This window comes from Leiobunum rupestre, chromosome 1 (assembly GCF_980474605.1).
Source record: "Leiobunum rupestre chromosome 1, qqLeiRupe1.1.hap1, whole genome shotgun sequence".
NCBI classification, from domain to species: Eukaryota; Metazoa; Arthropoda; class Arachnida; order Opiliones; family Sclerosomatidae; genus Leiobunum; species Leiobunum rupestre.
In genome coordinates, this window is record NC_143384.1 from 57,285,319 (window position 1) to 57,313,289 (window position 27,971).

General features: G+C 38.7%; 3 protein-coding genes across 6 annotated transcripts; 2 read left to right on the forward strand and 1 right to left on the reverse strand.

The window, feature by feature from the left end:
- Positions 1–2,481: 2,481 nt before the first annotated feature.
- Positions 2,482–8,746, reverse strand: LOC149963348 (uncharacterized). Of its 4 annotated transcripts, none has more exons than XM_090180464.1 (2): positions 8,698–8,746; positions 2,482–8,630 (listed from the first exon to the last, which is right to left on the reverse strand). In XM_090180464.1, exon 2 carries the CDS (start codon positions 7,466–7,468, stop codon positions 5,945–5,947), a length of 1,524 nt encoding a protein of 507 aa, XP_090036590.1. In that variant the 5' UTR covers positions 7,469–8,630; positions 8,698–8,746; the 3' UTR covers positions 2,482–5,944. The 4 variants fall into 4 exon arrangements, with proteins under 4 accessions (XP_090036590.1, XP_090036589.1, XP_090036588.1 ...); XM_090180463.1 differs by having other exon boundaries at positions 2,482–8,634; positions 8,698–8,745; XM_090180462.1 differs by having other exon boundaries at positions 2,482–8,634; positions 8,695–8,743.
- An 844-nt stretch (positions 8,747–9,590) lies between these two features.
- On the forward strand, positions 9,591–10,496 carry LOC149963349 (uncharacterized). The gene has a single exon (XM_090166346.1). The coding sequence runs from the start codon at positions 9,591–9,593 to the stop codon at positions 10,494–10,496; it is 906 nt and encodes a 301-aa protein (XP_090022472.1).
- A 263-nt stretch (positions 10,497–10,759) lies between these two features.
- LOC149963350 (uncharacterized) lies at positions 10,760–12,121 on the forward strand. The gene is made up of 3 exons (XM_090166361.1): positions 10,760–11,201; positions 11,267–11,346; positions 11,399–12,121. Exons 1-3 carry the CDS (start codon positions 10,760–10,762, stop codon positions 12,119–12,121), a joined length of 1,245 nt encoding a protein of 414 aa, XP_090022487.1.
- Positions 12,122–27,971: the final 15,850 nt, after the last annotated feature.

Genomic DNA, 27,971 nt, shown 5'->3' on the forward strand with positions numbered 1-27,971 from the left:
CGTATACCTTTGCTTTAACGAATCCCCAGAGAAAATAGTCCAGCGGTGTTAGGTCAGGTGACCTTGCTGGCCAATGCACTGGACCATTTCTCCCTATCCACCTTTCAGGAAACTCGTTGTTGAGGTGCTCAGTTACTTGCCGGGAAAAATGCGGAGGGGCGCCATCTTGCTGAAACCACAACTGACGTCTTTCAGCCAATGGAAGGTCGTCGATTGCGTCACTCAGTTCGTTCTGTAGAAAATGTAAATACCTTTGGCCGTTGAGGTTCGTCGGCAGGAAAAAGGGACCAATCAAACGGTTTCCAACAAGTCCAACCCAAACATTGACCCGTTCAAATTGAACCTGGTGATGATATTTAAAACCCCAATGTGGGTTGATGTCAGACCAAAGATGGCTGTTTTGATGATTAAAGGGCCCATATCTAGAAAATGACGCTTCGTCGGAGAACAAAACATGGCGCAAAAATTGTCTATCTTCTTGGACAGCATTTAGTAACCAGTTGCTAAATTCATAACGTCTTTGATGGTCTCCGTCAATTAGTCCTTGGTGGAGCGTAGCTCTGTATGGGTGATAGCGATTCTTACGAAGAATTTTCCACACACGATTTGCAGAACAACCCAAATCAGCAGCGGCGTTAGCGCAACTGCGACGAGGATATGCCACAAAGTACGCGAGTACATTGTTCTCGAAGTCTAAATCCGGTTGACCCAAATTGATTGAAATCGTGAATTGCTCGTCTTACTGTATTTACAGATGGTGCTCCATTTGGATGTCTTTCTGCGAAGATTTCAGTCACTCTTCTAAGGTTTTGCGCTGCTTCTCCATAGTAAATGGCAACTATCTCGGTACGCTCAGCTACTGAATAACGAGGCATTGTTCGAAATATTATCAAACACTGATAATAATCTCCCAAAGTTTTCCTTTAAATACCCAATGCATGTTTAGGATTGACCTATAGCCTCGTGTTTTTTAAATCCGGTCGTTTTTTTAACCAAAGTTTCAAGTGGATTAGGTAATTCGGTTTCAATTATCGTTTCAAACAATCGTAATTTGGCTTCACCAACTTGTAAATTTTTCAAGCTCGAATTTTCACTGATAAATAAATTGTTTTTCGTCGAGTGAACAATTTTTAAGGGTTTTCGATGACGGCCTACAACTTTATAATAGAAATTTTTTATCTCGCACCTAGTGGTCGAAAAATAATTTTTCAAAATTGGTGAAAAACATTACCGAAAACGCTCAAATTTCTCAAACTGATGTCCCCCGGTATAGAGAATTGACCTTCCAAATTTGAAATCGGTACTATAAATAGTTTTTGAAAAAAAACACTTTTCCGAGCAAAAAAAAAGACCCTGTATATGAACGAAGTAATTTCGCTATTGGCATTGTGTGTACATTTATTTAATCACGAAAACAGATTCTGTTATCAATAGTGTTTAATAAACATGGTTTTACAAAAAACATTAATTTTCCCATTCATTAATTTCCCAATCATTAATTTCACGATCTTTAGAATACGCCCGGCGTCTTTCTTTGCGACCTTGGCGGGTTAGCAATTCCTTTCTTGTCAAGAGCGGTCCTACGAAAGGCAAGGAAACAGGTTCGGTCGTATTACGTAGGGTGGATTCCGAAGGCTTATAGCTGCTGTCTTTGAAAGTTCGCGTGCTATATTCATCGAGACTCGTTTCGCTTCGAGATTTACGTAGCTCAGCTCGAGCGGGCGAAGTGAAAACGTTGCTAGCGCCGTTCTTCCATTCCCCTTTTGGTAGCCTGGAGTACTCGCAAAGTCAGGCTTGAATGGAATATTTCGTGACGTCACGAGATGCGGTGGGGCTGCAATTAAAGTTTTATGGGCGTAATCGGGCGATTTAGATTCGTCCAACCCCGAAATTCCAGAGACACTCTGCCATGGTGTAGAAATTCCAGGATTTATCGGTGATTCTGGGAGGGGGCTGTTAATAGCCATTTCCAGTTGGTGGAGAGGTTGCTGTACGGCTCTTTGCACCTGTTGTACGGGCGGCGCGGCGAACAGTTGATGGAACTGATTTGGCGTTTGGGGAGGCGAAAAAACACTTGGCGAGGCGAGCGGCGGGTTACCGAATGAAACGTTAGGTACAGCGGGAGGCTGGTAGATCGCACCGTGTGCTAACTGTATCGGCGCTAACGTACAGTCTGTTAAAAAAGTCTTCGACAAAGGGAGTTTTTGCATTTTTCTTAAATTTTCTCGAAACGTGTAAACGATAGACAAATTACACCAGAAACAATTTTTAATATTTTTTTGTTTCTTTTCACGTGGAGTTGTCGGTTTTTTCAGAGCGACAATAGTTTCGGCGGTAACGCCAGATGTCGTTTTTGATAACTTTTTTAATAATGCCGTTACGCCCCTGAAACTGGCATTTTCGGATTCAGGGTGGTCGATTCATATTTAGAAAGTGTCACTGTCATTGCTCTACCACCAACGGTTGAGGAGCTATAGCCGTTTGCAATTTTCGATTCCATTTGGGAAAACCTAAAAGACGTCCAATATCACTTGTGGCATTCCCTCGATAACGCAGAGCATTTCAACAACATTTAATATTGTATAGGAAAAGAGACGATAATGGAAGCAATGAAAAAAGGTGTAGAGAACTGTTACCGGGGAATGCCACAAGTGATATTTGACGTCTTTTAGGTTTTCCCAAATGGTATCGAAAATTGCAACCGGCTATAGCTCCTCAACCGTTGGTGGTAGAGTAATGACAGTGACACTTTCTAAATATGAATCGACCACCCTGAATCCGAAAATGCCAGTTTCAGGGGCGTAACGGCATTTTTAAAAAAGTTGTTAAAAACGACATCTGGCGTTACCGCCGAAACTATTGTCGCTCTGAAAAAACCAACAACTCCACGTGAAAGGAAACAAAAAAATATTAAAAATTGTTTATGGTGTAATTTGTCTATCGTTTACACGTTTCGAGAAAATTTAAGAAAAATGCAAAAACTCCCTTTGTCGAAGACTTTTTTAACAGACTGTACTCGAAGAAGGAGGTAAAGGGGGCGGTTTTATTTGAACGGCTGGAGCGCCGTCGTAGTCTTTAATTCTGATATGCCGCGCCAACATTGCCAGATATTCTCGTAGTTTTTCTTCTTCACTACCGTCTCCAACGGATTTGTTAAGAATACTATTCATGTGTTCTTGTATTAAATTTAGCAATTTTTCGGTATCGGATAAATAGCTATCAGCGGGTAGCAAGACAAATTTCTTCATCGCGCCGGATTAATTATAAGACCCAAGATTGGCGGGATGAGCGAATCGAGAATCGCTCCCCAAAAACCGCCCGTTTGCGAGACTAGAATTCTTCGTCGATAACGATCACTGAGATCTCTTTGACCTAGTTTTCTAATAGATTTTTTATATCGTTTTAATTGCCGTCGTTTATTCTCGCCAACGGGTAAAGCTCCGCGGCAAATATTATGACAGATATTCGCGATTGAGCCAATCTGATCTCGCGTGGCGTTCTTCAGTAAAAATCGTCTTTGATTTGGGGAAGCCTTTTTCAATAAAGTTAGATACAGGCGGCTTTCTATAATTGACCTGGGCAAAGGCATTTTACAGAATGACGTAAAATTCGAATAAACACTTTGTTATATATTCTGATTATTACAATAATGTACATATTCCTCTACCAAAAATGATAAATACATAATACAAAAAGCTAATTTTCGGTAAATTCTAGCATCGGTCCTTCTTCCATGAGGCATTGCGTTCTAACTTTTAGAAATTCGGGAGTTTTTTGTTGTAGGAAAACAACCACGTTAGAATAGGGCTTATACGACGTTACGTAATTATAAACGTTGCTCAGAAAATTAGGGTTATGTGGAAAAATCTGACGACTTAAATGTTTTATTTGTGATGGATCACGGGGGCTTCGGAACAGGACTATAAATGAGGCGTTAAGCGAAATGTCGCGAGAAAATCTGCCCTGACCAAAGACGTTCTGGCATAAGAATACAATACTCAGATTCAGGTGATGCGAACACACGCGAAAAAGTTCGGATACCAGCGCGTTGTCTAAGCACTCGCTGGAAAGGTCGTCTAGCACCAAGAGGTTGTTTTGTCTTTTGTCAAACAAATCTTCGGGTTTTTCGCTAAAAAGCCCTTTATGGAATTCAATTTCGGGGGCGAGGGTTTTTAATTCGTCAAATTGATCGTTCCAAATATTGTAGCAATATAAAATTTTTTGGGGTGGATTGTCGAACATAAAATTTTTATTTTTCAGGAGATTAAACGTCCAGTGACTTTTTCCCGACTTACTGGGGCCAGCCAAAAGAAAGGTACAGGGGGTTTGAAATTTTAGGCGAGTGAGAGACATGAATTTCCGTAGGGAATAGAAGTACCGTCTTTGAAAAATATACGTTTCGTCGACGTAAATCCCACGAGTTTTTCGGCTTGTCTGAGATACAAGTGCCCGGTTTTTTGTCTTTTCACGTTAAAGGGAATCTCGACTCGGTATTTTAATTCGCGGTTCTCGAGCGCCAACTGCTTTATCGTGTCAAAGTTTAAGATGGTCTAATTTTTTTTAGTAAGAGTGACTCCTTTTATCTAGGTTAAAATTTTGCCCGATTCGAACAAGATAGAGTAACCCTTGGGGGCTATCGTGGTAAAAGCTTTAATGGGGTCATTAGGATATTCATCCATAAGTCCGCCCAAGCTGCTTGATAAAGTTAAATCTAATTTCTTATCGTGTATCAGAATACAACTGTCCATATCGCCATAGGCCAAATTAGGCGCTATTTTAGCCATAAGATTATATAATTTAATACGCCCATACGAGGTGACGAAAATGCCCACAGTTGGGGAAACTTTACGATAAGCCGGGACGTGGTCTTCGTGATCTTTGGTCGTCACGAGAGCCATTCCGTTTTCTAGGAGTTTTAAATCGGTCAGCTCTTTCGTTTTATCAGTTAAAATTTTTACCAAGTCGGCGTAGGAATTTATAAAAAAAACTATTATTTTGACGTAATTGAATTAGGTGACGCCCCCAAAGCTGGTTAAGGGAAAGCTTGCCAAGCGCTTTGAGAGCGGGGTTAGAGCTAACCTCTTCTAGGCCTATTTTTATCCCGTCCTGTTCCCAAAAGTCGTTTAAATATTTTTGTTTTTCTTCTAAGGAGTCAAGGTTTTTAGGAAAACCAGCGTATTGGGTTTTCATTTTATAAAAATCTCTGACGTAATCGTCAAATAGGGGGGATTCGGAGTCGAAAGTTTTGCGATAATGCTGCACTTCTTGAATTTGTAAAACTTTATAATTATATTGAAGGGATAAATAAAACTCGGGGGTAGTGTACGTATCCGTAATCGCGCGTTCCGCCTCGGTATGACGATAGTCGGCTAGATTATAGAGGGCGCACGTTCTGCTTAGCGTGAACATTAATTTATCGCCAATCAGGGAGCCCAAGACGGGGAGATATAGATCTTGGGGTGGGACAAGAGTCGCTTTGATCAGCCCGAAATAGAAATCGGGTTCGTAATTAAAGTTGCTAGTTAAGATTTCGGGGAGCCCTTTGGGGTAGCGGTAATTTTTGGACATTGAAACGGAGGGGTACATGTTGTTAAACTCGTAAAATTTAATAGGCCTCTCGGGGGTGGATTCTATATACAGTAAAAAGTTTTCAACGCGCCCGCCCCTCAGAGCGCTTCGCGAATTGATCGGATCGGAGAAAGCCAGTTAGTCGAAAAAAGAATTTATTTCGGGGTTTTCTTTTAAAAAGGTGTCCCATTCACATTCCCATATGGTAATTAAACGCGCGTTGGGGTAATTTTGACGATAAAACTCGATTTTGTCGAGAGTAATTATTGATATTAGATTCTTTAAGTTCGTAATTGTACCCATTATGGTCAGTGTGATTGGGACACCCGTGCCAGAAACACCCGAAAAATTCCCCAATTATTAAAGGGTCAGCGCTTTAAATGTCGGGGTGGTAGGGAGATAAATACTTTTCTCCCTCCAAAGATCGCGCCGTTTGAAACTTTACGTGCATTTTTTGCTCCAAGTAAGCCGCCCATCTGAGAGCTTTAACGGAATGCTTACCCCTGTACCCTGCTGGCGGGATAATAGCTATGGTATTTGGTTTCAGATACCGGCTCAAAAATAAATCTGTTAAAGCTCCCGGTAGAGTCACGCTTTTTCCCGCCAAAATGTCGAAATTGACCTTTTCTCTAAAAAGATTTCTGAACCGGTCAAAACCCCTTTGTAATAGCTTGACGTCATCAATGGCGTACTTTGTCAACACTTCTTTTAAATCAAAAACGGTAAATTTTTGGGCGTCGTACCAAGTTTCGAAATTTGCCAATTGGTCGGGGGTGAATTTATCTACTTCGAAAAAGGATTTTTCCGGTACGACGCCGATATAGTCTAAGGTGTCTTTTTTTAAGAAAGAATACGGGAAAAATCCCTTGCTTTCGCTTAAATTAAAGGTTTTGGAGAAGCTTCTGAGAGGGGCTGGAAAATAAGAAAAGCTATCTTTAAATCTTATATTGTATTTGGAAAGAAACATCGCGAGAAGTTTGCAGCCTTTAAAGATAACTTCGGGGATTATTGACCGGGTCAGAACGCCTTTTAATACGAGTAAACTGTCAAATCCAGACCCAAAATGCGAAATGCACGTAATGTTTTTAAAAAGTGGTTCGACCTTTGAATATTTGGTCTTACCCTTTTTTGCAACGACCTGACTCTCCAATAAGTAATCTAAAAACGTCTCGACGCAATTAAAGCCGGTAAAGGTACGGTAATCGTACGTTTCAGAATACGGACTGTCTTGCATGGCGGTAATTAGCAGAACGGGTTTAATCTCGTCATTGTCGACTAAAGTTTCAAAATCAAAGTAAAGGATTCTGGTGGAATTTTCCGGTAACGTGATAGGTTGAACAAAACACGCATTTTTCGGGTGCTCAATTATACAGTAATGACATTTCAAATCGCATACGTGCTCCCCTTCAAACTCTTTCCCGCAAGTCAGGCAACGTTTGAGTTTGTCGCACGTCCCTAATTCTATATGCTTTTGGAAGCACGTATTCCCCGCAAAATATCTAAAGCAGCTGGCGCATCGTTGACTAGCTTCGGTATGGGAAACATTCGTGTCGAGACACCGCTTACAGCTGACGGGGCCCTCGCAATTGTGCTGTTTTTTTTCTTTCACATTCCCAAAAACTTTCAAACAAAATGGGCAGTACCCTATTCCCCCGAACATGGCTGCGTAAGACCTCACTACGTGGACGTGGTTTCCTAATTTAAGGAGAAAGATTTTTTTGGGTTGAAAGTGGCCTAAATAAATGGGGTCAAAATTGGAATCGGAATCAAGTAGGATAATTTGATAATCTGGCAAGACATTTTGGAATTTAGGAATGTCTTTTATTTCAACAGGACCTGGGGGAACTTTTGATAATCTGTGTAACGCTAAGGCCGCTTTTTTGTTTTGGATAGTTGACATTACGAATGTACTTTAGATCATGCATATTAAAATTTTTGGATTGGCCTTTATTTTTTAATTCTTGGTAGTCAGCGAGGCATTGTCCTTCCGCTACCGCCCTGGCAAAGCACAGATTATCAGAATTGCGAATCGGGATAAAGGTATTGCCCTGTTCAATGTAATTTTCTAAGCACTCAATAGTCCTGTTCGAATACTTTTTCGAATACCACTCATATTGGTGTCTTGCAGAAGAATTAGGTCGAATTTTAGGGTGGCTTCTTATGGGACTGGGCTACCTGCTCGATACCGCTTAAAATTCTATCGGCTGTCAACTCGTTTAGACTCATAAATTGGAAATTAATGGGCTCTTCGAGTTCGTCCGAACTAACCGCTATTCTGATATGACTATAACCCTGATTTTCATCGCTAATTTCGTTTAATAAGGATTGGAAAATTTCGTTTAATTGGGTTTCTATTGGCGCGTGGTTGAGATCGTCCAAGTTTTTGAACTCGCACTTGAGTTCTAAAGTTTTACATTTGTATTTTTTGGAAGTCCGAGAGATAATTTTAGTAATCGAATAATAGTTCTCAGGTCGAAACCTGGTGCTTAAATCGAGAGGGGCTTCTTGAGTCATTGTAATTTACGAATTTCGTTGTAGCGTTGAGTCACTTCCTTAAATAACCGCAGGACGTCGTGAATGTCTCTTCTTCTGTATAAGGTCAGCGATTTTACAAATGAGGAACAAGAATTTTTGGTCAAGCAAGTGTGACCGGTGGCCTGGCTATGGCGAATTTCTAATTTATTGCCCTCAAGTAGGTAAACGGCGTCTTGGTCCTTGACGTCCTGATTCTATTTTAACGCATACACCCTGTTTAGTCGGTTGCGGACGACTGTATGCTACGTGCGTGGCGTAACGCCTTATATCTATATATATTTTTTGGTCAAAGGTCGTTATTTTAATGCCCAAATCTCCGAGCTCGGAGAATTCTAATACAATATCGTGCCAAGTGGTATTCTTTGTTAATTTTTCTTGGTCTTGTTTAGCCCCTTTCCCAGCGAATAATTGTCGAGGTTTAATTTTTTTAATTACTTCGCCGACTTTTGATTTTCTAGCGTATACTTCGGGCAACTTCACTGGTGCTGTTGGGGGAGTGTCATAATCGAGCTTAGTGTCGTCTCGGGCTGCCTAAGACATATAAAGATTAAAAACTAATCTCGCTTAAAACAATTTCAAAAACATAATTACCACCTTGCTGATCTTCTTGAGTCGTCGGGGAGAGTGAGGGCGGTGTTCGTCGCTTCTGCGAATTTGACCGTTGCGCGATTTCTTATATACTGGCAAGGGGGGAGGAACAAAATAATCGCGTGACAGTTCTATTAACAGGTGTATTCAATTTGTCAAAATGATTAATTACTTAACGAAAGCGGAATGAACCGGTTTCTATCATGACTTTGCGAAAGGATTGTTCACTAACGCGGCCATTTTTCCAGCGAATGCGCGACCTCAATTTAATTCGATGACATAATTAATAGGTGATTCTCTCGGTATTGTCACTAAAGGTATTTGCGCCGCTAAGTTATTTCTACACCTGCTCGTAATCAATCAAACCTGTCACCACCTCAATGAAAACGGGGACCGAGTATAGCGAGCCTGGGAATTCCTTTAAAGAAGTACTGACCCCATTTTGAACAATTTCGCGCCAAAACACCAACCAATCAGCGCCATTTTGAATAATTTCGCCCCAACCAATTAGCGCGCAGTACACGCGCGTAGTAACCGCGTGGTCACCGCGCCGCGTAGTTACCACGTGGTCACCGCGCCAGCCAATTAGCGCGAAGTATACGCGCCACCTGGCGGGAGTAACCTGAAACCCTTGGCCACGCCCACAATGTCGCCACCTGCCGGAAGTGACACACAGGGGGGAGGAAGCGGGGATTTTCGTTGCCGACCCCCACGTGTACCTCTACATTGAAAAGTGCCAAAGACGTTAGACACTCCTACTGGAAGATTGTCAGATTTAACATTGAACGATTATCGGACAATCTTGCTGCGGTTGAAACCATATTCGGTTGGACTATTCACGGACCCTCATCGATATCTACCTTAATGCTGGCGTTACTGGTCTCCCAACTCTTGTCGCTATGGTCAGCCACGAAGATGAAGGGGAAGAAATTTCGTTATCGAAGCAGATGAAGAAGTTTTGGGAGTTGGAGTCAATGGGAGTAGTCAAGCGTCAAGACACTAGCCAAAGGGATCAAGCGGTCCTAGAGTCGTTTGAGTCAGCTGTCACGTTTAAGAACGGAAGATACGAAGTCCGTTTGCCGTGGAAACTTAGCCAAGATCTATTATCGGACAACTATCACGTCGCAGAAAGAAGGTTTGGAAATCTGCTAAAAAAGTTCCAAACCGATTCGGAACTGTATATACAGTATTCAAAGGTCGTAGAAGATTATTTAACTCAAGGGATCGTGGAGAGAGTCGACGAAAATTCTAAAGCTGGTCAAGCTATCTTTTACCTACCCCATCGGGAGGTAATAAGAGAAAACCGAACGTCAACAAAGCTTTGGATTGTCTTTGACGCCTCGTCCCACGAGAAAGGAAGACCGTCACTGAATGATTGTCTACACCAAGGACCTAATCTCAACTCTAATTTACTTTCGATATTGTTGCGTTTCCGTAAATATACTGTTGCCTTTATGTCGGATATTGAGAAGGCATTTTTGCAAGTGGGCTTGTCGCTGGAAGATCACAACGTAACCAGGTTCCTTTGGGTGGAGGGCGATTTGGAGCAGCCGTTGAGATTCCAAACTTTGAGAATGACCAGGGTGTTTTTTGCAGTTACGTCCAGCCCGTTCTTGCTGGCTGCAACTATCAGACACCATTTATCGAAATTCAAGGACGAATATCCCCAACTCGTTCGACTGATTAGTGATAGTTTATACGTGGACGACTTAATAGCTGGGAGTCATGAGGTCGAGGATGCCAAAGAATCGTGCCGATGGGTTAAACATATATTTGATACGGCTAAGATGCCCTTACGTAAATAGAAAACGAACTGTATGGAGCTACGAGAATTTTGGAAGTCTGAGAGGTCGAGGTGACGGAAACTCATTCCGACGAGTCGTCGGAGTCAACTTTGCTGAAGGTCCTCGGAGTGGTATGGGCAACGGATTCGGACGAACTACGAATTGACATTACGTCACTGTAGCAATTCATTTCGACAACTTTTGGGAAAACTAAACGATACTTTCTACAAGGGGCCTCTCGAATATTTGACCCGGTTGGGTTTTTATCGCCGTTAACCGTAAGAATGAAATGTCTACTACAAGAGCTGTGGGAAAATGGTGTTAAATGGGATGAAGAGGTTTCAAATGAATTGTTATCAGTGTGGGAACGCTGGTGTCAAGAGCTCGGTAGAATGAATGAAATATCAATACCAAGATTCTATTTCAAAGGTTCGAGAGAGGAAAGGTCGTCTATGGAGCTGCATTGCTTTTGTGATGCAAGTGAGAAGGCGTATGGAGCGGTGGTGTATATCCGAACCGTTTACCAAGAAAATTCGATAGACACTAACTTCATCGCCTCAAAGAACATGGTTGCCCCCTTAAAGAGGCTTTCTCTACCTCGCTTGGAGTTAATGGGTGCCCTAGTTGGTGCACGTCTTATGGAGTTCATCGTACGAGACTTTCAAGGAAAGAAAATCAATGTCCACTATTGGACGGATTCTATGGACGCCTATTATTGGATCCGAAGTACAGCTAGGACTTGGAAACCTTTTTTTTTGCGAATAGGGTGGCTGCAATTCAGTCGCTTACAGATCCAGAGAAATGGCATCACGTGACGGGAAAAGCGAATTCGGCGGGTTTATTAACGAGAGGTGTCACTATATCCTGTTTAGTCAGTAGTAACCAATGGTGGAAGGGACCACAGTTTTTACTTGAACCTATAGACAAGTGGACTAACTGGCCCCCGAAGGTTGACCTTAAAGTGCAACCGAAAACAACCGAGGAAGAACTACGTTCAATACTTGTACAGCAAACAAGTTCAAGTTTCCATACAACCGGTCTTGGACATAACCAAGTACAGCCATCTAAAGCAAGCATTGAGAGTTACGGCTTGGATACAAAGATATGTTCACAACTCGAAAAACAAGAACGCTCGAATAAAAGACAAACTTACCCCAGAAGAGTTGGATAAGGCTCAGATCTACTGGGTTAAGATTGCGAAGAAGATCGCATTTCAGGGAGAATTACATAAATTGGAAAATAAAGAGCCTATTGAGTCCGACTCCAAGTTAAAAAGTCTCGACCCTTTCCTGGATGATAACCAAGTCGTACGGGTGGGAGGAAGACTTCAGAAAGGAACCCTTTGCTACGCAATGCGTCATCCTATATTATTACCAGGAAATCATCACCTGACCTTGCTGGGATATGAAGAGATGGAGACTACGTTAATCGAAATCGAGGCTCTTGTAAACTCAAGGCGAATTACCTACCTAATTGATAATAAAGATGATCCTATCCCCTTGTCACCGTCAAATTTTCTGATTGGTTTGAGAGCAAATTCTTTACCGCAAAAACCAAAGGTCTTAGACCCGGAGTTACAAGTCATTAATAGAAACTCTCTGGTTAAACGATGGATTTACCGAGACAAATTGTTAAGTCAATTTTGAAATAAATGGACCAAGGAGTATATTCTCCAGCTAAAAGCTTCACCGTCGCTAAAACCCGGGATGTCGTGTTAATTGGAGAGGATAAACTGCCGCGCCATCTTTGGAAGATCGGTAAAATTGATGAAGTATATGCAGGAAGGGACGAGGAAGTTAGATCCTGTCTGGTCCGTACATCAACTTCAGCTCTGAAGAGACCCGTACAACGCCTATGTAACTTAGAACTTGACGAGGTGGGAGTATGTTGTGGAATGTTGTTAATTTTCTAAACTGGTTCTTGGTAATAAATTTGGTTTTTTATTATGTTGTTATTAAACCTTAATAATTTGAACTTTCGTTACTCAAGTAGACTTTGATGTTAGATAAGTGATTGAAATCCGGTTTTTTGTAGATAAAATCGAGGTTAGCTTAAACTAAATATTATTCATCAGATTAGTACGTTTTAAGATTCGATAGAAGATCTTACGCCGCTCGAACTAAGTTATAGTTATATTTTGGAATTTTAACTCATGGTTTAAATAAAGTTCTTATGTTTATTCTCGGCTTGTTCATGTCTCCACTATAGTAAAATATTCTTCACTATTTATTTCGAAATATTTCGACCACGGCCTTTCGGCTGCCACAATTTATTGTCGAGAAAACCATGTCTACGGAAACACCATCCTCTGAAGCATTAAATTCGTCAAGCACTCAACCGGGAGAAAATGGAGGAGTCATGTTTCGCAAGAAGCGCACTTAACGAAAATGGTTTATTAAACTTTGATCAAATAGGTATATAAAAATTGGACCTATCAAATATTATTCTATAAAAATTGTATAACATATTTTTTTCAAAAGTTAATGCAAGTATTTATCAATTTAAAATCAAAGTTCGATTAAAATATTACATTTATTATTATTTCGATCAAATGACACTTGTTTTAATCAAAGTTAGATTTAATTCAATCAACCATTTTCAAAAGCAATATATTGCTATTAAATTTTTATAACAATAAAAGTAAACACTAATAAAATTATAATTTGTCATTTCGGCAAGTAAAAGATTCGCAAATTCTTATCAAATGTAATTTCAACAAATTAAATTTAATACAATTTTATTTGAGAAAGTAAGTTAACGTTCTGATCAAACAGAATTTTATCATATACAAATTTAGCCAATTCTGATCAAACAGAATTTTATCTTATACAAATTTATCCAATTCTGATTTTTTCAAGTACAATTGCATTATATTCTGATCAAGTAATATTTGATCATATTCTGATCAAAAGACATTTGATCAATTAAGATTTGCTAAAATTCGGATCAATGTCTGATCAAAAGACATATGATCAAATAAGATTTGATAAAATTCGGATCAATGTCTGATCAAAAATATCTGATTAAATTATACTTCGATCAAATAAAATTTCTTTGGTTCAAATTTCCAAATTGGTTTCTCACATTGTTCCCGAGGCAGCTTAACACCACCGGATTAAAATATGGCACCAATACGCCTGCAAAAAAGTTACAACGCTGATAATACTGTTAAATAAAAATTGTAAAACTAGGCCTAACAAACACACCGACTTTCGAAATTAAATTCTAAAAAGCCGAAAAGTTAAAAACCATGCCACCCCCATTTTTGATTATGTTACAAAAATTTTGAAGGGAAATAACTTGATTTGTTTACTTTAACTTTATATTTGGGTATTTGAAAGCATCGTTTAATATTAAAACTGATAGGTGTTCCCATAAAATAAAACAATAAAAAAATGCAAGTATAAAATAATTTTATCCACGTCACGGGTTGAAGCTTTTTAGTACTTTACTAGCTGAAGGCCCACTCTACGGGCGGCAAATACAATGTTTCCAAACCCCCTAGTAAGGCACCCCTCGCCCCTTTTCCCCATGCCAGAATCACCGTGGTTCCCTTTTTCCATCGCAAAAATAACTTAAAAACTCGCCTTCTCTCTCAAAATTTCTTAAAAACTCGCCTTTATGTCTAGTCCCAAACCCACCAGTAAGGCACCCCTCCCACTTTTTCCCATGCCATAATAGCCGTAGTACTTTTCCCCACAAAAATTACTCAAAAACTCATCTTTATCTTCCAAATCCCCCAGGAAGGCACCCCTCCCTTTTTCTCCTTGCCAGAATTATTGTAACCCCCTCTTCCCACGCAAAAATAACCAAAAACTCGCCTTGTTCTTTCGTCGCAAACCCCCCTGTTCCACACAAAAATCACTCAAAAACTCACCTTTCTCTCTCTTCCAAACCCCCCAGTAAGGCACCCCTCCCACTTTTCCGTATGCCAGAATTACCGAAGTACCCTTTCCCCACGCAAAAACAACCAAAAACTCGCCTTTCTCTCTCTTCCAAACCCCCCAGTAAGGCACCCCTCCCACTTTTCCGCATGCCAGAATTACCGACGTACCCTTTTCCCCCTCAAAAACTGCCAAAAACTCTCCTTTCTCTCTCGTCGCAAACCCACCTATTCCTCTGCAAAAATAACCAAAAACTCATCTTTCTCTCTCTCTCTCTTCCAAACCCCCCAGTAAGGCACCCCTTCCCTTTTCCCCGTGGCAGAATTACCGTGGCCCCCTTTTCCCACGCAAAAATAACCAAAAACTCTACTTTTTCTCTCGTCACAAACCCACCTATTCCCCCGCAAAAATAACAAAAAGTCGCCTTTCTCTCACGTCGCAAACCACATTGTACCCATGTAAATCCAATGTATCCAATGGCAGATTTGCTCCCCCCTCATGACGAACAGAAACAAATACCTCGTCCCTGAGCCCCGATTCCCCTCTGCCGAACCACCTCAGCACGGTTTCCCTCTATTCCGTGGAAGCGTGGGAAGCGGGAGGGGAGACGTCGCTGGCACCTTGCTATATCTCTAACTAGAAAAATAGGAAACCTATAGGCTAGTCGAACCATCACCAGTAACTAAGCGAAAGGCAGTCCCGGTTTCTCTACGTCCCGTGCCACCTGTGTCTTTCCCCGGTTCGCCGCCCCGCCTTTGGTACCCTCACTGACTAAGCAAAAACACAAATTTAGCAAAAGCACAAAGATTATAGTTGAGACACGAACAAAGCGCAACGTCCACGGGTTTTACAAAGAGAAATTACCTTCGGCGATGTCACGTTAGAGTCCTGATTTCTAAAATATACTCAATGACCTAGTATTAAGGCGAAGCGCTAGGTATTCCTTCGGCGATCTCACTTTAATGTTTTGAACACTAATTTACTCTGTTATTTTCTCTGCGAACTTTTGTTCTTAACGCTGTTTTCTCTGGGCTTATAGTCTAAAGTGCGTTAGTCGATATTAGTTAAAACACATAAACATAACACTTTATTTTAAGGAAAAAGACGATACAAATAATTTGAATGTTACACTCTTGCTTGCTTCTCTCGTTCTACTGGCTAAAAAACGTTTTCTCTCTCTATCTAACAAAAAAGAAACCTCCCAGACCCAGTAGATCGAGGCTTCCTGCCTTTCACTACACTAGCAATTTTAACACCCCGATATTCTGAACTGTGGGCCCGAGCTGGGAGTGGTCCGAGCGAAAAACAAACATAAAATTGGGGGCTTTAAAGGGATGGGAACATATTTTTACTTTAACGGGAATATTTTTCCCTTACAGATTTTAAAGTTACAATAAAAATGAAATAAATGAATGCTTTCTAAAATCAATTTCTACAGTCACGTTACACCCGATTTCTAAAATATACCCAATGCCCTAGTATTAAGGCGAAGCGCTAGGTATTCCTTCGGTGATGTCAAGTTAGACCCGATTTCTAAGATATACTCTATCGATTATTGGACTGTTTGGTTAACAAATTAAATAGTTTTCCACACTTTGATTTTTTTTAACTTCCCGCGTAACCTAAGGAAAGCTGAATACGCACGGCATCTGGTGGCTTAAAAGTAAAACGTACGGTCACATAGGTTTAAAGGTCGCTCTTATCACGCTAGACATTGTTTTTTATTTTTGGTTTGTGTTTGTTAATCAGAATTCTATATTAAAAAAGAACCCCATAAAGAGCTACAAATACCGAGCGTATACCCGGTTTTAAAGCTCAGTATTATTCCGGTTTCCCGACGTGCAAGACGAACAGTTGGAGGACGGGGTCCTGGAGTAGCAGAAAGTTTGGTCTTAAGTCGGGAAAGGTAATTAATTTAGTATCGTGCGTCTGTTTTGCATTAGGAACGCGAGTGGTTGGACTGTGGCGTGTTTTGAACTTAGGTGTTTATGAACGAAAGAACTAATTGATATGGACTGAGTGAGTGAGTGTGTGTGTGGTACATGAAAGCAAGGAAACTGGAAGATGACAAACTTTTATAATACAATTACCTTGAAAAAGTAAGACTTTTAGGGTTTTAAATAACTTAACAATGTAGTCATTAGTAGTTTCGCTGGTATCTGCCTATTAGCGCAGTGTCCCAATAGCGCAGTGTCCCAATAGCGCGGTGTCCCAATAGCGCGGTGTCCCAATAGCGCGGTGTCCCAATAGCGCGGTGTCCCAATAGCGCGGTGTCCCAATAGCGCGGTGTCCCAATAGCGCGGTTTCCCAATAGCGCGGTTTCCCAATAGCGCGGTTTCGATTATTACGTATATGTATATAAAAATTAATGAAAATAAACCAAAAGAAATTTAAAGGAGATTCCAACGATCCATGGTCTCGATGTAAAGCGTCCACGTGCTGTTTAGGAAATCCGATTTCGAATCTCCGTTGGGGAAAGTAAGTTCAAAAATATATTTCGATAATTTCGATTAATTATCCAAATTTCAGTGTATATAACTTTGAATATGGAATGACTAAGGTTAGGTTAGGTTAGCCGGGCGCGCACTGTAGGATATGTTAGGTGGTTTCAACCCATTTGTTGAGATAGGGCTTACGAAAATCATATTTCTATATATAAAAATTATTTAAACAAATATTTTGTATTTTTTAGTATGCTGATAAACGTTTGTAATATATTAAACTTGAAATTTTTTTGATTTTGTTTTGTAATGGGAAACTGTGGCGGTGGAAAACCACATGAGGCCCCACGCTTTCGGGAAACCACGCTATTGGGACAACACGCTTTTGAGAAACCGCGCAAATGGGAACTGCGCTAGTGGGCATAAACCGTTTCGCTAAGGTAGGTAAGGCATGAATTTTTTTTACTTACCTTGAAAAGAACCCGAGTTAAGATATAAGAATTTCATGTCAAAAGTACGGAATAAATTAAAGAGTTTGCACTTTTGCTATTTTTACCTCTCCGAGGGGACAAAGTCCCCTAGGAGGGGTCATACAATCACCGTGTCTGTCTGTCTGTCTGTCTTTCAGGCCTGCGAACGCGTTCGCATTTTCGGGGCAAAGGGTAATCACTGCGTACGCAGTTTCTTGGCTCACTGCGTTCACAGTTTCTCGAAGGGTTGGCAATACCACCATGTGACGGTGAGCGTTAACGGATTGCTTTGCGGTTGGGTTGGGTTTGGTTGCTCTTTTTTCGTCAACGCTCATCATCGCGCCAGTTTTAACTCAGTTTGATTGGATATTTCGTTATTGTAATGGATATGTGTAGGTTGTGAATGTTGATTTCATGTTGTGATGGTTGTGGGTGTTAAGTTTGTTGTGAATTTTGTGAGTGTGGAGTGTGTTGTGTTTGCGTTATGAAGGTTGTGGGTTAATACAATATCTGTATATATTGTTTATTGAACTTTTTTTGGTTTTGTTTTAAATTTGTTAAAATATTAACAAAATTTCGTTAAAACACAAAGTAGTTCATTGTTACCTTTTAATAACGCTTAGAAAAAGGATAATTATTCTAAAATCCCGCGGAAATTAAATCAAAGTAATAATATAGCGCCACCGTCTGGAGAACTATCAATAAAACCGGGTAAAAAATATAATCTCTTCAATTTTTCGAATTTTAGTCAAATCTCGGCGGGTAAAAAACAAACATAAAATAAAGGTATATAAGGCCGTTGCCGTCAATATAGAAGATCTATTCTTTCTTAGTTCTTGGCTGTCAGACGAACTAATACAGGACGGGGTCCTGGTGTCGGTCAAACGTTATGACGAACTTTGCGGTTGTAATTAGTATGTTCGGTCTTCAGTCAAGAAAAGAGTTAAATTGTGTTTCGCGTTTGGAACGTGAGTGAATGGACTTCAGTGTATGAACAGTGCGTGTTTAAGACTGAAAGTGTTAAAGTAATTGTGAACTAACTCAAGTCAGATGTAAGATAAAATTGATTGTTATTATTTTTTGAATTTGAATAACCTAATTATACCCTTGAAATTATCAATTCAACCTGTGAGGGTAATTAAGTAGATTGGAAGTAATTAGTAGCGAACAGCTCTCAGCTGTTAATTAAGACAGTTTATAGTTAGGTAGTTTGAATTTAGTTAAAATTACTCGGTATAATTTATGATATTTACTTAAGTGTAAGTGTGTTTTGGTTTATTTTTCAATCACGATGAACTAAGACAAATCTAGTCTTAGACACTTGAGTACCAGTTCTGTACAATTACGTAGAAGTGATATATATTGTTGTGTCATTGATGAAAGTTAAATCTATAACGTTCCATAGACTGTTCTGAATAAAAATAAACATTTATAATTTTGCATAATTCTGGTTGCCATTTTATTTTCTAATCACTCGGCCACAACATTACAGTTCTGGCAATCCCGAATCAAATAAATTTTCGATATAACGGTGACGGGAAATTATTGCAGTAAATTTATCGATAAACTCTCGTTTAATTAAAATCGGCTCGATTCCGTCAAAATTATAAACCAAAAAGCGAACGGTCGTTATAATACCCTCTGTAGATATTTCTTTCATTAAAATTTGCTTCGTATTATATATAACTGATAAACTTGTTCTGTAAAAAGGATTTAATTCAATTGTGCATTGTTATAGTACGTCTAACTCACTGTTGTAACTACTTAACTTATGATATTCTGAATAACTTAAAATTGGTCGTTTCGTCTCAATTATTTTAATTATAATTAAAATTTTATACCGGGCGGGATAGAACTGGGATAACATTTTTTAAAAATAACTCTAAATTGCGGAGATATCTTTACGGGTTATCTCGAGAAATTTATACCACTAGGGACAATTCTTCCGAGGAGAGGTATATTTTGACTTGCCAACTTGTTAATCTCACTCTCACAACAAAATAGTTGGGCAATCCCGAACCAAAAACCAAAAAAATTTCGATTGTAACGACAACGGTAAAGTAAAATCTCGTGAATTTATCCCGCGGGCTGGTATATAACTTTGAAAATACAATTCTTACTTTCAGCACGATTTTTTTTGAAATTCTAACCAAACACGGAATAGTCGTTATAATACTCAATGACCCATTATTAAGGTGAAGTGCTAGGTATATCTTCGGCGATGTCACGTTAGAGTCGCGAATGAAAGTTTGGAAAAAATTCGTCGAAAGGGCCTAAGGGCCCGGTGCACAGTGTTTCGAAATCGACTTTTTAGTGTCAAAATTAAAAATCAACTCAATATAATAAATGTGCATATATTTTAAATTGTTAATTTAAGTTGTATCCGAAAATATAAATTATATTTCGCTACCGGCAACCAGAGGGCCAAACGTTCCCTACATGGAATTTCACAGAATTTCTTTTTGCAAAGCGTGTATCAAATTATGTTATACATAAATTTAAAATTTGGTTGAACAGATCTTCTGTAAAATGCAATCAAAGGGCCAATTTTGACCAAAATACGGCTTTTTCTAAAGGCTTTTTATCCAAAAGTTGTTGCAAAATATTTCATCACTGTCTTGTAGAACCGTTCCCGAATGTTAACTTACAAAAAACTCGAGCACCAATCACCTCAAAGTTTTTAAGATATATAGCTAATTCATGGTGTCTCTGAACATCTTGTTTGTCTTTTCGTTATATAAAACCTACTACGAAGGAGAAACCCCTAGCTAGTTCGAAACTATTTGACACGACAAAATCCTACTAATATTAGAATAAGCTAGGCCCTTTGATTGCATTATACAGAAGATCTGTTCAACCAAATTTTACCAAATTTTAAATTTATGTATAACATAATTTGATACACGCTTTGCAAAAAGAAATTCTGTGAAATTCCATGTAGGGAACGTTTGGCCCTCTGGTGGCAGATAGTGAAATATAATTTATATTTTCGGATACAACTTAAAACATCATTGAAAATATATACAGGGTCTTTTTTTTGCTCGGAAAATGTTTTTTTTCAAAAACTATTTATAGTACCGATTTCAAATTTGGAAGGTCAATTCTCTATACCGGGGGACATCAGTTTGAGAAATTTGAGCGTTTTCGGTAATGTTTTTCACCAATTTTGAAAAATTATTTTTCGACCACTAGGTGCGAGATAAAAAATTTCTATTATAAAGTTGTAGGCCGTCATCGAAAACCCTTAAAAATTGTTCACTCGACGAAAAACAACTTATTTATCAGTGAAAATTCGAGCTTGAAAAATTTACAAGTTGGTGAAGCCAAATTACGATTGTTTGAAACGATAATTGAAAAGGGAACAAGTCTAATACAAACGTAGTAGAGTTTTCACACTTGAAAAAATGTACACGTTTGGTTTTTAAATGCAGATATTTTATTCACATAAATTTTTACAAAACATTTTCAATAATATCACCATTGGCTGCAACACAGGTTTGTGCGCGGACAATTAAGTTCTCAAACGCTTTCTCTACCATTTCTGGTGTGACGTCTCGGCAAGCACTGATTATTCGTCTAATGAGTTCCTCCCTAGTTTCAATGGGCGTGGCGTATACCTTTGCTTTAACGAATCCCCAGAGAAAATAATCCAGCGGTGTTAGGTCAGGTGACCTTGCTGGCCAATGCACTGGACCATTTCTCCCTATCCACCTTTCAGGAAACTCGTTGTTGAGGTGCTCAGTTACTTGCCGGGAAAAATGCGGAGGGGCGCCATCTTGCTGAAACCACAACTGACGTCTTTCAGCCAATGGAAGGTCGTCGATTGCGTCACTCAGTTCGTTCTGTAGAAAATGTAAATACCTTTGGCCGTTGAGGTTCGTCGGCAGGAAAAAGGGACCAATCAAACGGTTTCCAACAAGTCCAACCCAAACATTGACCCGTTCAAATTGAACCTGGTGATGATATTCAAAACCCCAATGTGGGTTGATGTCAGACCAAAGATGGCTGTTTTGATGATTAAAGGGCCCATCTCTAGAAAATGACGCTTCGTCGGAGAACAAAACATGGCGCAAAAATTGTCTATCTTCTTGGACAGCATTTAGTAACCAGTTGCTAAATTCATAACGTCTTTGATGGTCTCCGTCAATTAGTCCTTGGTGGAGCGTAGCTCTGTATGGGTGATAGCGATTCTTTCGAAGAATTTTCCACACACGATTTGCAGAACAACCCAAATCAGCAGCGGCGTTAGCGCAACTGTGACGAGGTTATGCGCGAAACCAAGGTTGCAAGTTACCAAATTGATTGAAATCGTGAATTGCTCGTCTTACTGTATTTACAGATGGTGCTCCATTTGGATGTCTTTCTGCGAAGATTTCAGTCACTCTTCTAAGGTTTTGCGCTGCTTCTCCATAGTAAATGGCAACTATCTCGGTACGCTCAGCTACTGAATAACGAGGCATTGTTCGAAATATTATCAAACACTGATAATAATCTCCCAAAGTTTTCCTTTAAATACCCAATGCATGTTTAGGATTGACCTATAGCCTCGTGTTTTTTAAATCCGGTCGTTTTTTTAACCAAAGTTTCAACTGGATTAGGTAATTCCGTTTCAATTATCGTTTCAAACAATCGTAATTTGGCTTCACCAACTTGTAAATTTTTCAAGCTCGAATTTTCACTGATAAATAAATTGTTTTTCGTCGAGTGAACAATTTTTAAGGGTTTTCGATGACGGCCTACAACTTTATAATAGAAATTTTTTATCTCGCACCTAGTGGTCGAAAAATAATTTTTCAAAATTGGTGAAAAACATTACCGAAAACGTTCAAATTTCTCAAACTGATGTCCCCCGGTATAGAGAATTGACCTTCCAAATTTGAAATCGGTACTATAAATAGTTTTTGAAAAAAAACACTTTTCCGAGCAAAAAAAAAGACCCTGTATAGATTTATTATATTGAGTTGATATTTAGTTTGGTCACTAAAAAGTCGATTTCGAAACACTGTGCGGTACAGAGGATTTTTATAGAATCGCAAAATAAACAGGAATAAGCACTGTTTATTTTGGGGAGAGGTCTAGGGCAGTCGCTAGTCGCCGAAAAGCTCGCTAAAACAATGGCGGATTGTGGTACGCAAAGAGCTCGGGAAATAAATTGAGAAGTAATCTCTTTTTCCTACTTTAATAAGATAAATAATACAACACGGTAGGTCAGAATTTTAAAATTATTAAAATTTGAGTTTCTAGCTCATTATCGCTTTCCAGGAAATGTTTTTGTCAAATTTTTGTCAGAACCAAGGCCTAACCGCAATCATGATTTACGAAACAGAAAAATAAGCCAGCCACTATTAGCAATTTTACAGGTAAGAATAAATTATAATAGCGAATCTTATACATTTCTTTTGGTTGTATCCTAAGCTTTGGTTTATTTATAGATCCTTATTTGCTGGTAGTGTATGCAGTGGGTTTTAACTTATGAGTCAGTAATGACATGGTGAATTAGTTCAGTGTATCAAAGATCTTTAGCTATCAACCAGCGTTTATACCAATTCATCTACCGAGAAGAAACCTTTCCTCACGTAGAATAGGAGTTGGGATAAAAGATGTATTGGAATAGTTAAGTTTATTTGGCATGCATCAAGAGCTTACCGAGCCAATTTGATGTATATAACGACGTTTCAGTTTTGGGGCGAAATTTGAGGGAAAATCGTGCCGATTTTGTAGGAGGGATCAACAATGTCGTTTAAATTCGCCACTCCCGCGCAAATAAATCAAACGAGACTCACTCGTCCGCCGTTATATCTAAATTTATATTGTTCGGGATAACCGTGCTGATGCATTGTGGAGTTGAGCAAAATTCATCATAGTCAAAGTTAAGTGCAATGAAGTCTTTATTTGGTCATTAGATCTCACACCTTAGTATCAAAAATTATTGGAAAGATAAAAATATAATACGTGACTTGGGTTTAACCCAGTCATCACCTAACATAAGAATACAATTTAACTTTTTATTCCTGACTATCTTTTACATCTTTTTATAATTTACCCTTGAGCTAAGCCCGGCTCATTATACATAACTTAAGCTTTATATACGACGACACTTTTTTTGGTCTTCGGACCGAAGTATTTAACAATTACAAAGTTAATGGAAACAGTCTTACGTGTTTTACTTCAAGAGCAGTTCACTTGGGTAACTTCTGACTACGAACTTAACACACAACACTGGTCTTGACACGTTACAATTATATTTTCACACTTCACATATAATAACAGCACTAACTCTCAACTAACTTTAGACTACATAACCCCGGGCTCTCTTTTAACCGGACCCGCGTGGCCGTTCGCTAGTTAGTTCTCTTGAGACTTTAATTAAAACGATGCCGACTCTAAAGTTAACCTCATAGCCCTTGATTTATCTACAGAACCCCGCGCGACCGTCCGTTAACTCGTTTGAGTTCGTCTTCCAACTTAATACCAACTACATCATAACCGTCACGGCTTTATATACCGTCTCTGTGTTGACTTAAAACGAGAAAAGAGGGGGGGGGGCTTGTTGATAAAAACACTGGTGGCTTTTCCTTGACCTTGTATGGATTACCCGGTTTGAACAAAGATGGCGCCAGGTTTGCAATCTATAGTTCAAACCCGGGGTTTTTAAACTAGGCCAATAGGTGGACTTTGTATTACTTTTATATGTCGTATTAATTTAACACAAAAATTACTGATAATTAACAATTTTTTTAACAAAATTGGTTGAAATCGTTATATGTATTACCCGAAATTATTTATTTTTTTGAATTCTAATTTAACCATCACTTTAAAAACGGTAACTTCCCTTAAATTTCAAACTGAAAACACTAATGTTTCATGCAATCCAATAACTTTGACTTTTGAATTTTTTTCACTCAGAATCATCACATTAAATGGGAGCCACTCTGTATCGTAAAATTAAAAACTCAAGCATTGTTTTTATCAAGTTAATTTTAAACATATCTTAAAACACGCTTCCCTAAGTCTGACTAGCTCTGTAGGTTAATAATAAAATAGCTAAATATTTTTTGGATTCAATAATTTTGATTCTGAGTGAAATATTTGCATATATTACAGTATTAGTTTGGCTAATTAATTTTTTTTCATCTGCTACCATACTCAATGGGTGAACATAGAATAACAAGGGTAATTTTCCATTATATTTAAAACCAACTTCCCTTACATTTCACTATGAAAACACTGAAGCTTCTTTCAATGCGATAACTTAATGACATGCAATTTTTTTGCCCAGAATTACAATAATTGAATCGAAAAATTATCCAACTCGGCTTATTACGCGGATAATACAGAAATATAAATTACTTGATCAAAACGTTTTACGAATAATTTTGAGAGCTTTATCTATTGAATAAAAGTTAACCATCCCCAACCTCAAAGGTGGTATCGCGCTTAGATAGAAGACCCGATATGTTCGCGAATTCCGACAACGACCATAATTTCAAACTATGTTTTTTATATTTTTTATTTCTTTCTTTTATTTTGTTTAATTATATATATTTAAAATTGAAGCTGAAACAAATTTTAAAATGACTTTGGTTTCCCATTAGACATGCTACCCTCCCCACCTCGCCGTCTTGCGCGCGTGCGCTGATTTCCCCTGGGGGGACGCGGTCTGGGGCGCGGATTTCTCGGGGGGGGGGGCGGTTGGGGGGAACTTTGGGACGAAAAAATATTTATGCATACATATAGTGGAGTTTTCTGTTCTTTAGCCGCGCGCGTTTTTTTTCAAAGGCTAGTGTTACGTCATCATAAACGGAGTATAAATTCCCGTCGCGCGACTATACCCCGTTTTATTCATAACTAAACCCTCAGTATCGTGTCGGTGGCATGGCGAGAATGGCCGTTGTCGAATTTGACTTTCTACTAGGAAAATCCGCCTCGCGCTCCGTCGGAGAGCCCCCCGACATTGTCGTGAAGGAACTAGCTATATCAACAGTATCGACCCCTCCCGCCGTTCAAGCTTGGACTTTCGAACAACCCTATCCAGAACAACAACTTCCGAACGCCATTAAAATACAAAACGGCTGGGTGTATAGGAATCTTCAAGGTATTTGCTGGACCGCGGGGTATCTCCCCTATTATAAACTACCCGCCTGCCTTATATCAGCTGTTTCGAGTGCTGATATGATTTTTACAAAAGGAGACGTAAAGTGTAAATTTTTAGCCGATTATATTGAGACCGCCATATACGATTTGGAAACTTTTGACTGTCCCCGAGCTGCGACTTTTGATACGCCCCCGCCAGTGAAATGTCTATTCAGACATCAAACTCTAAACACCCGACAACCGTGTTCTTTGGAACGAAGTCTACTTTTCGCCGACTGGATTACCCAGAACCGCGCTGAAATAGACAACCAAATACGATGTCCATTTTAATTTTTTTTTGTATCACACTATAATATTTTTATTTGACTCGTAAAAGAAAAATAATTTTTGTAATATATCATCTTATAAAATTTTTTTGTAAAAATAAATATTTTTTATTATCTTATAAATCCGACTCGTTATTTCTCATTGCTCGCGTCATTTTTAGATTACGTAATTAATAGTTCATTGTGTCCATTCATTCGCCCACGTTGGAAAAATATTATAAACGTATTTTAGAATTTTAAAAATATGAAGTGTCAATTTACCCAAATGTAAAATTTACTTTATACGGTCACCTTTAAAAATAACAATGTATTCAATATAAAAACGTTTATTCACATTTTCTTTACAGCGGTTTTAATATTATGAATTTGATTAGTTTTACAATATTCTTGAAAATAAATCAGAGCAGCCATTTCCTTTTCAGTCTGCATTTTTAATTCGGCTGGCAGGTTAGATGTAGTTGACTCGGTTGATTCCATTGTGGCACCGCGCTTTTTACATTCCCCAATAAGTTCGTTAAGATAATCGATAATTTTATCATCTGACATTTCCTCGGCCTCCGTGTAATGGAGAGATTCACCCGCATCACAATCACACGCCAGACCCGAATCTTCTTTCATTGTATTACACGATAAATGAGTCATTAAATGTTGTTTGAAACCTCTCACCGACCGGTATATTTCCGCGCATATCCAGCATTTCTTGGGTACCCTAAGCGGAGACATCTTCCTCTTTCCCATAGCGGCTGGCTTATGAAAACCACAACGCATCTACGTAATCTTTACGTTTCATGGTGTAGATTACGTCATCTTTAGTGAGTCATTTTTAAATTACGTCATTTTTATAGATTACGTCATTTTTATTAGATTACGTCATTTAGGGGGGTTTAAACCCAGAAATATTATTCCGTAGCTCAAAGAGAATCGGGATGGCATAAATATATTGTGAATTTTAAAAACGGTTAAAGTCTCTTTTCATTAAGTATTTTTAAATATTTGAATATCGGAATTGTATTTCGTTGCGTTAAAAGTAGAGTTTAGATGTATAGTCGTTTTAAAAAATACTCGTGATATAGGTTCAAGTGCCAAGCATATTTAAGTACTACAATGATATTAAAATAAAGTTAAAAAATATTTCCATTCTACGTTACTTTAACAACGAATATTCTATGACGTCAAAACACTCAAATCCATGTTTCAAATTCAAATTAACCGCGCAAAACACTTAAATCTATGTTTTCATTTGATTTTTAAATTAACCGCGACGCGCCCCCAGAACGCGCCCCCCCCCCGAGAAATCCGCGCCCCAGACCGCGTCCCCCCAGGGGAAATCAGCGCACGCGCGCAAGACGGCGAGGTGGGGAGGGTAGCATGTCTAATGGGAAACCAAAGTCATTTTAAAATTTGTTTCAGCTTCAATTTTAAATATATATAATTAAACAAAATAAAAGAAAGAAATAAAAAATATAAAAAACATAGTTTGAAATTATGGTCGTTGTCGGAATTCGCGAACATATCGGGTCTTCTATCTAAGCGCGATACCACCTTTGAGGTTGGGGATGGTTAACTTTTATTCAATAGATAAAGCTCTCAAAATTATTCGTAAAACGTTTTGATCAAGTAATTTATATTTCTGTATTATCCGCGTAATAAGCCGAGTTGGATAATTTTTCGATTCAATTATTGTAATTCTGGGCAAAAAAATTGCATGTCATTAAGTTATCGCATTGAAAGAAGCTTCAGTGTTTTAAATATAATGGAAAATTACCCTTGTTATTCTATGTTCACCCATTGAGTATGGTAGCAGATGAAAAAAATTAATTAGCCAAACTAATACTGTAATATATGCAAATATTTCACTCAGAATCAAAATTATTGAATCCAAAAAATATTTAGCTATTTTATTATTAACCTACAGAGCTAGTCAGACTTAGGGAAGCGTGTTTTAAGCTATGTTTAAAATTAACTTGATAAAAACAATGCTTGAGTTTTTAATTTTACGATACAGAGTGGCTCCCATTTAATGTGATGATTCTGAGTAAAAACTTTTCAAAAGTCAAAGATATTGGATTGCATGAAACTTTAGTGTTTTCAGTTTGAAATTTAAGGGAAGTTACCGTTTTTAAAGTGATGGTTAAATTAGAATTCAAAAAAATAAATAATTTCAGGTTTTATATAACTGATATAGGGTGGATCCAAAAAAAGTTTTTTTTTAAATTGAACACCATCTCTTCTGAATACCTGTGTTGGGTAATTCTAAGGTGGTCACATATTTTTTTTCGAT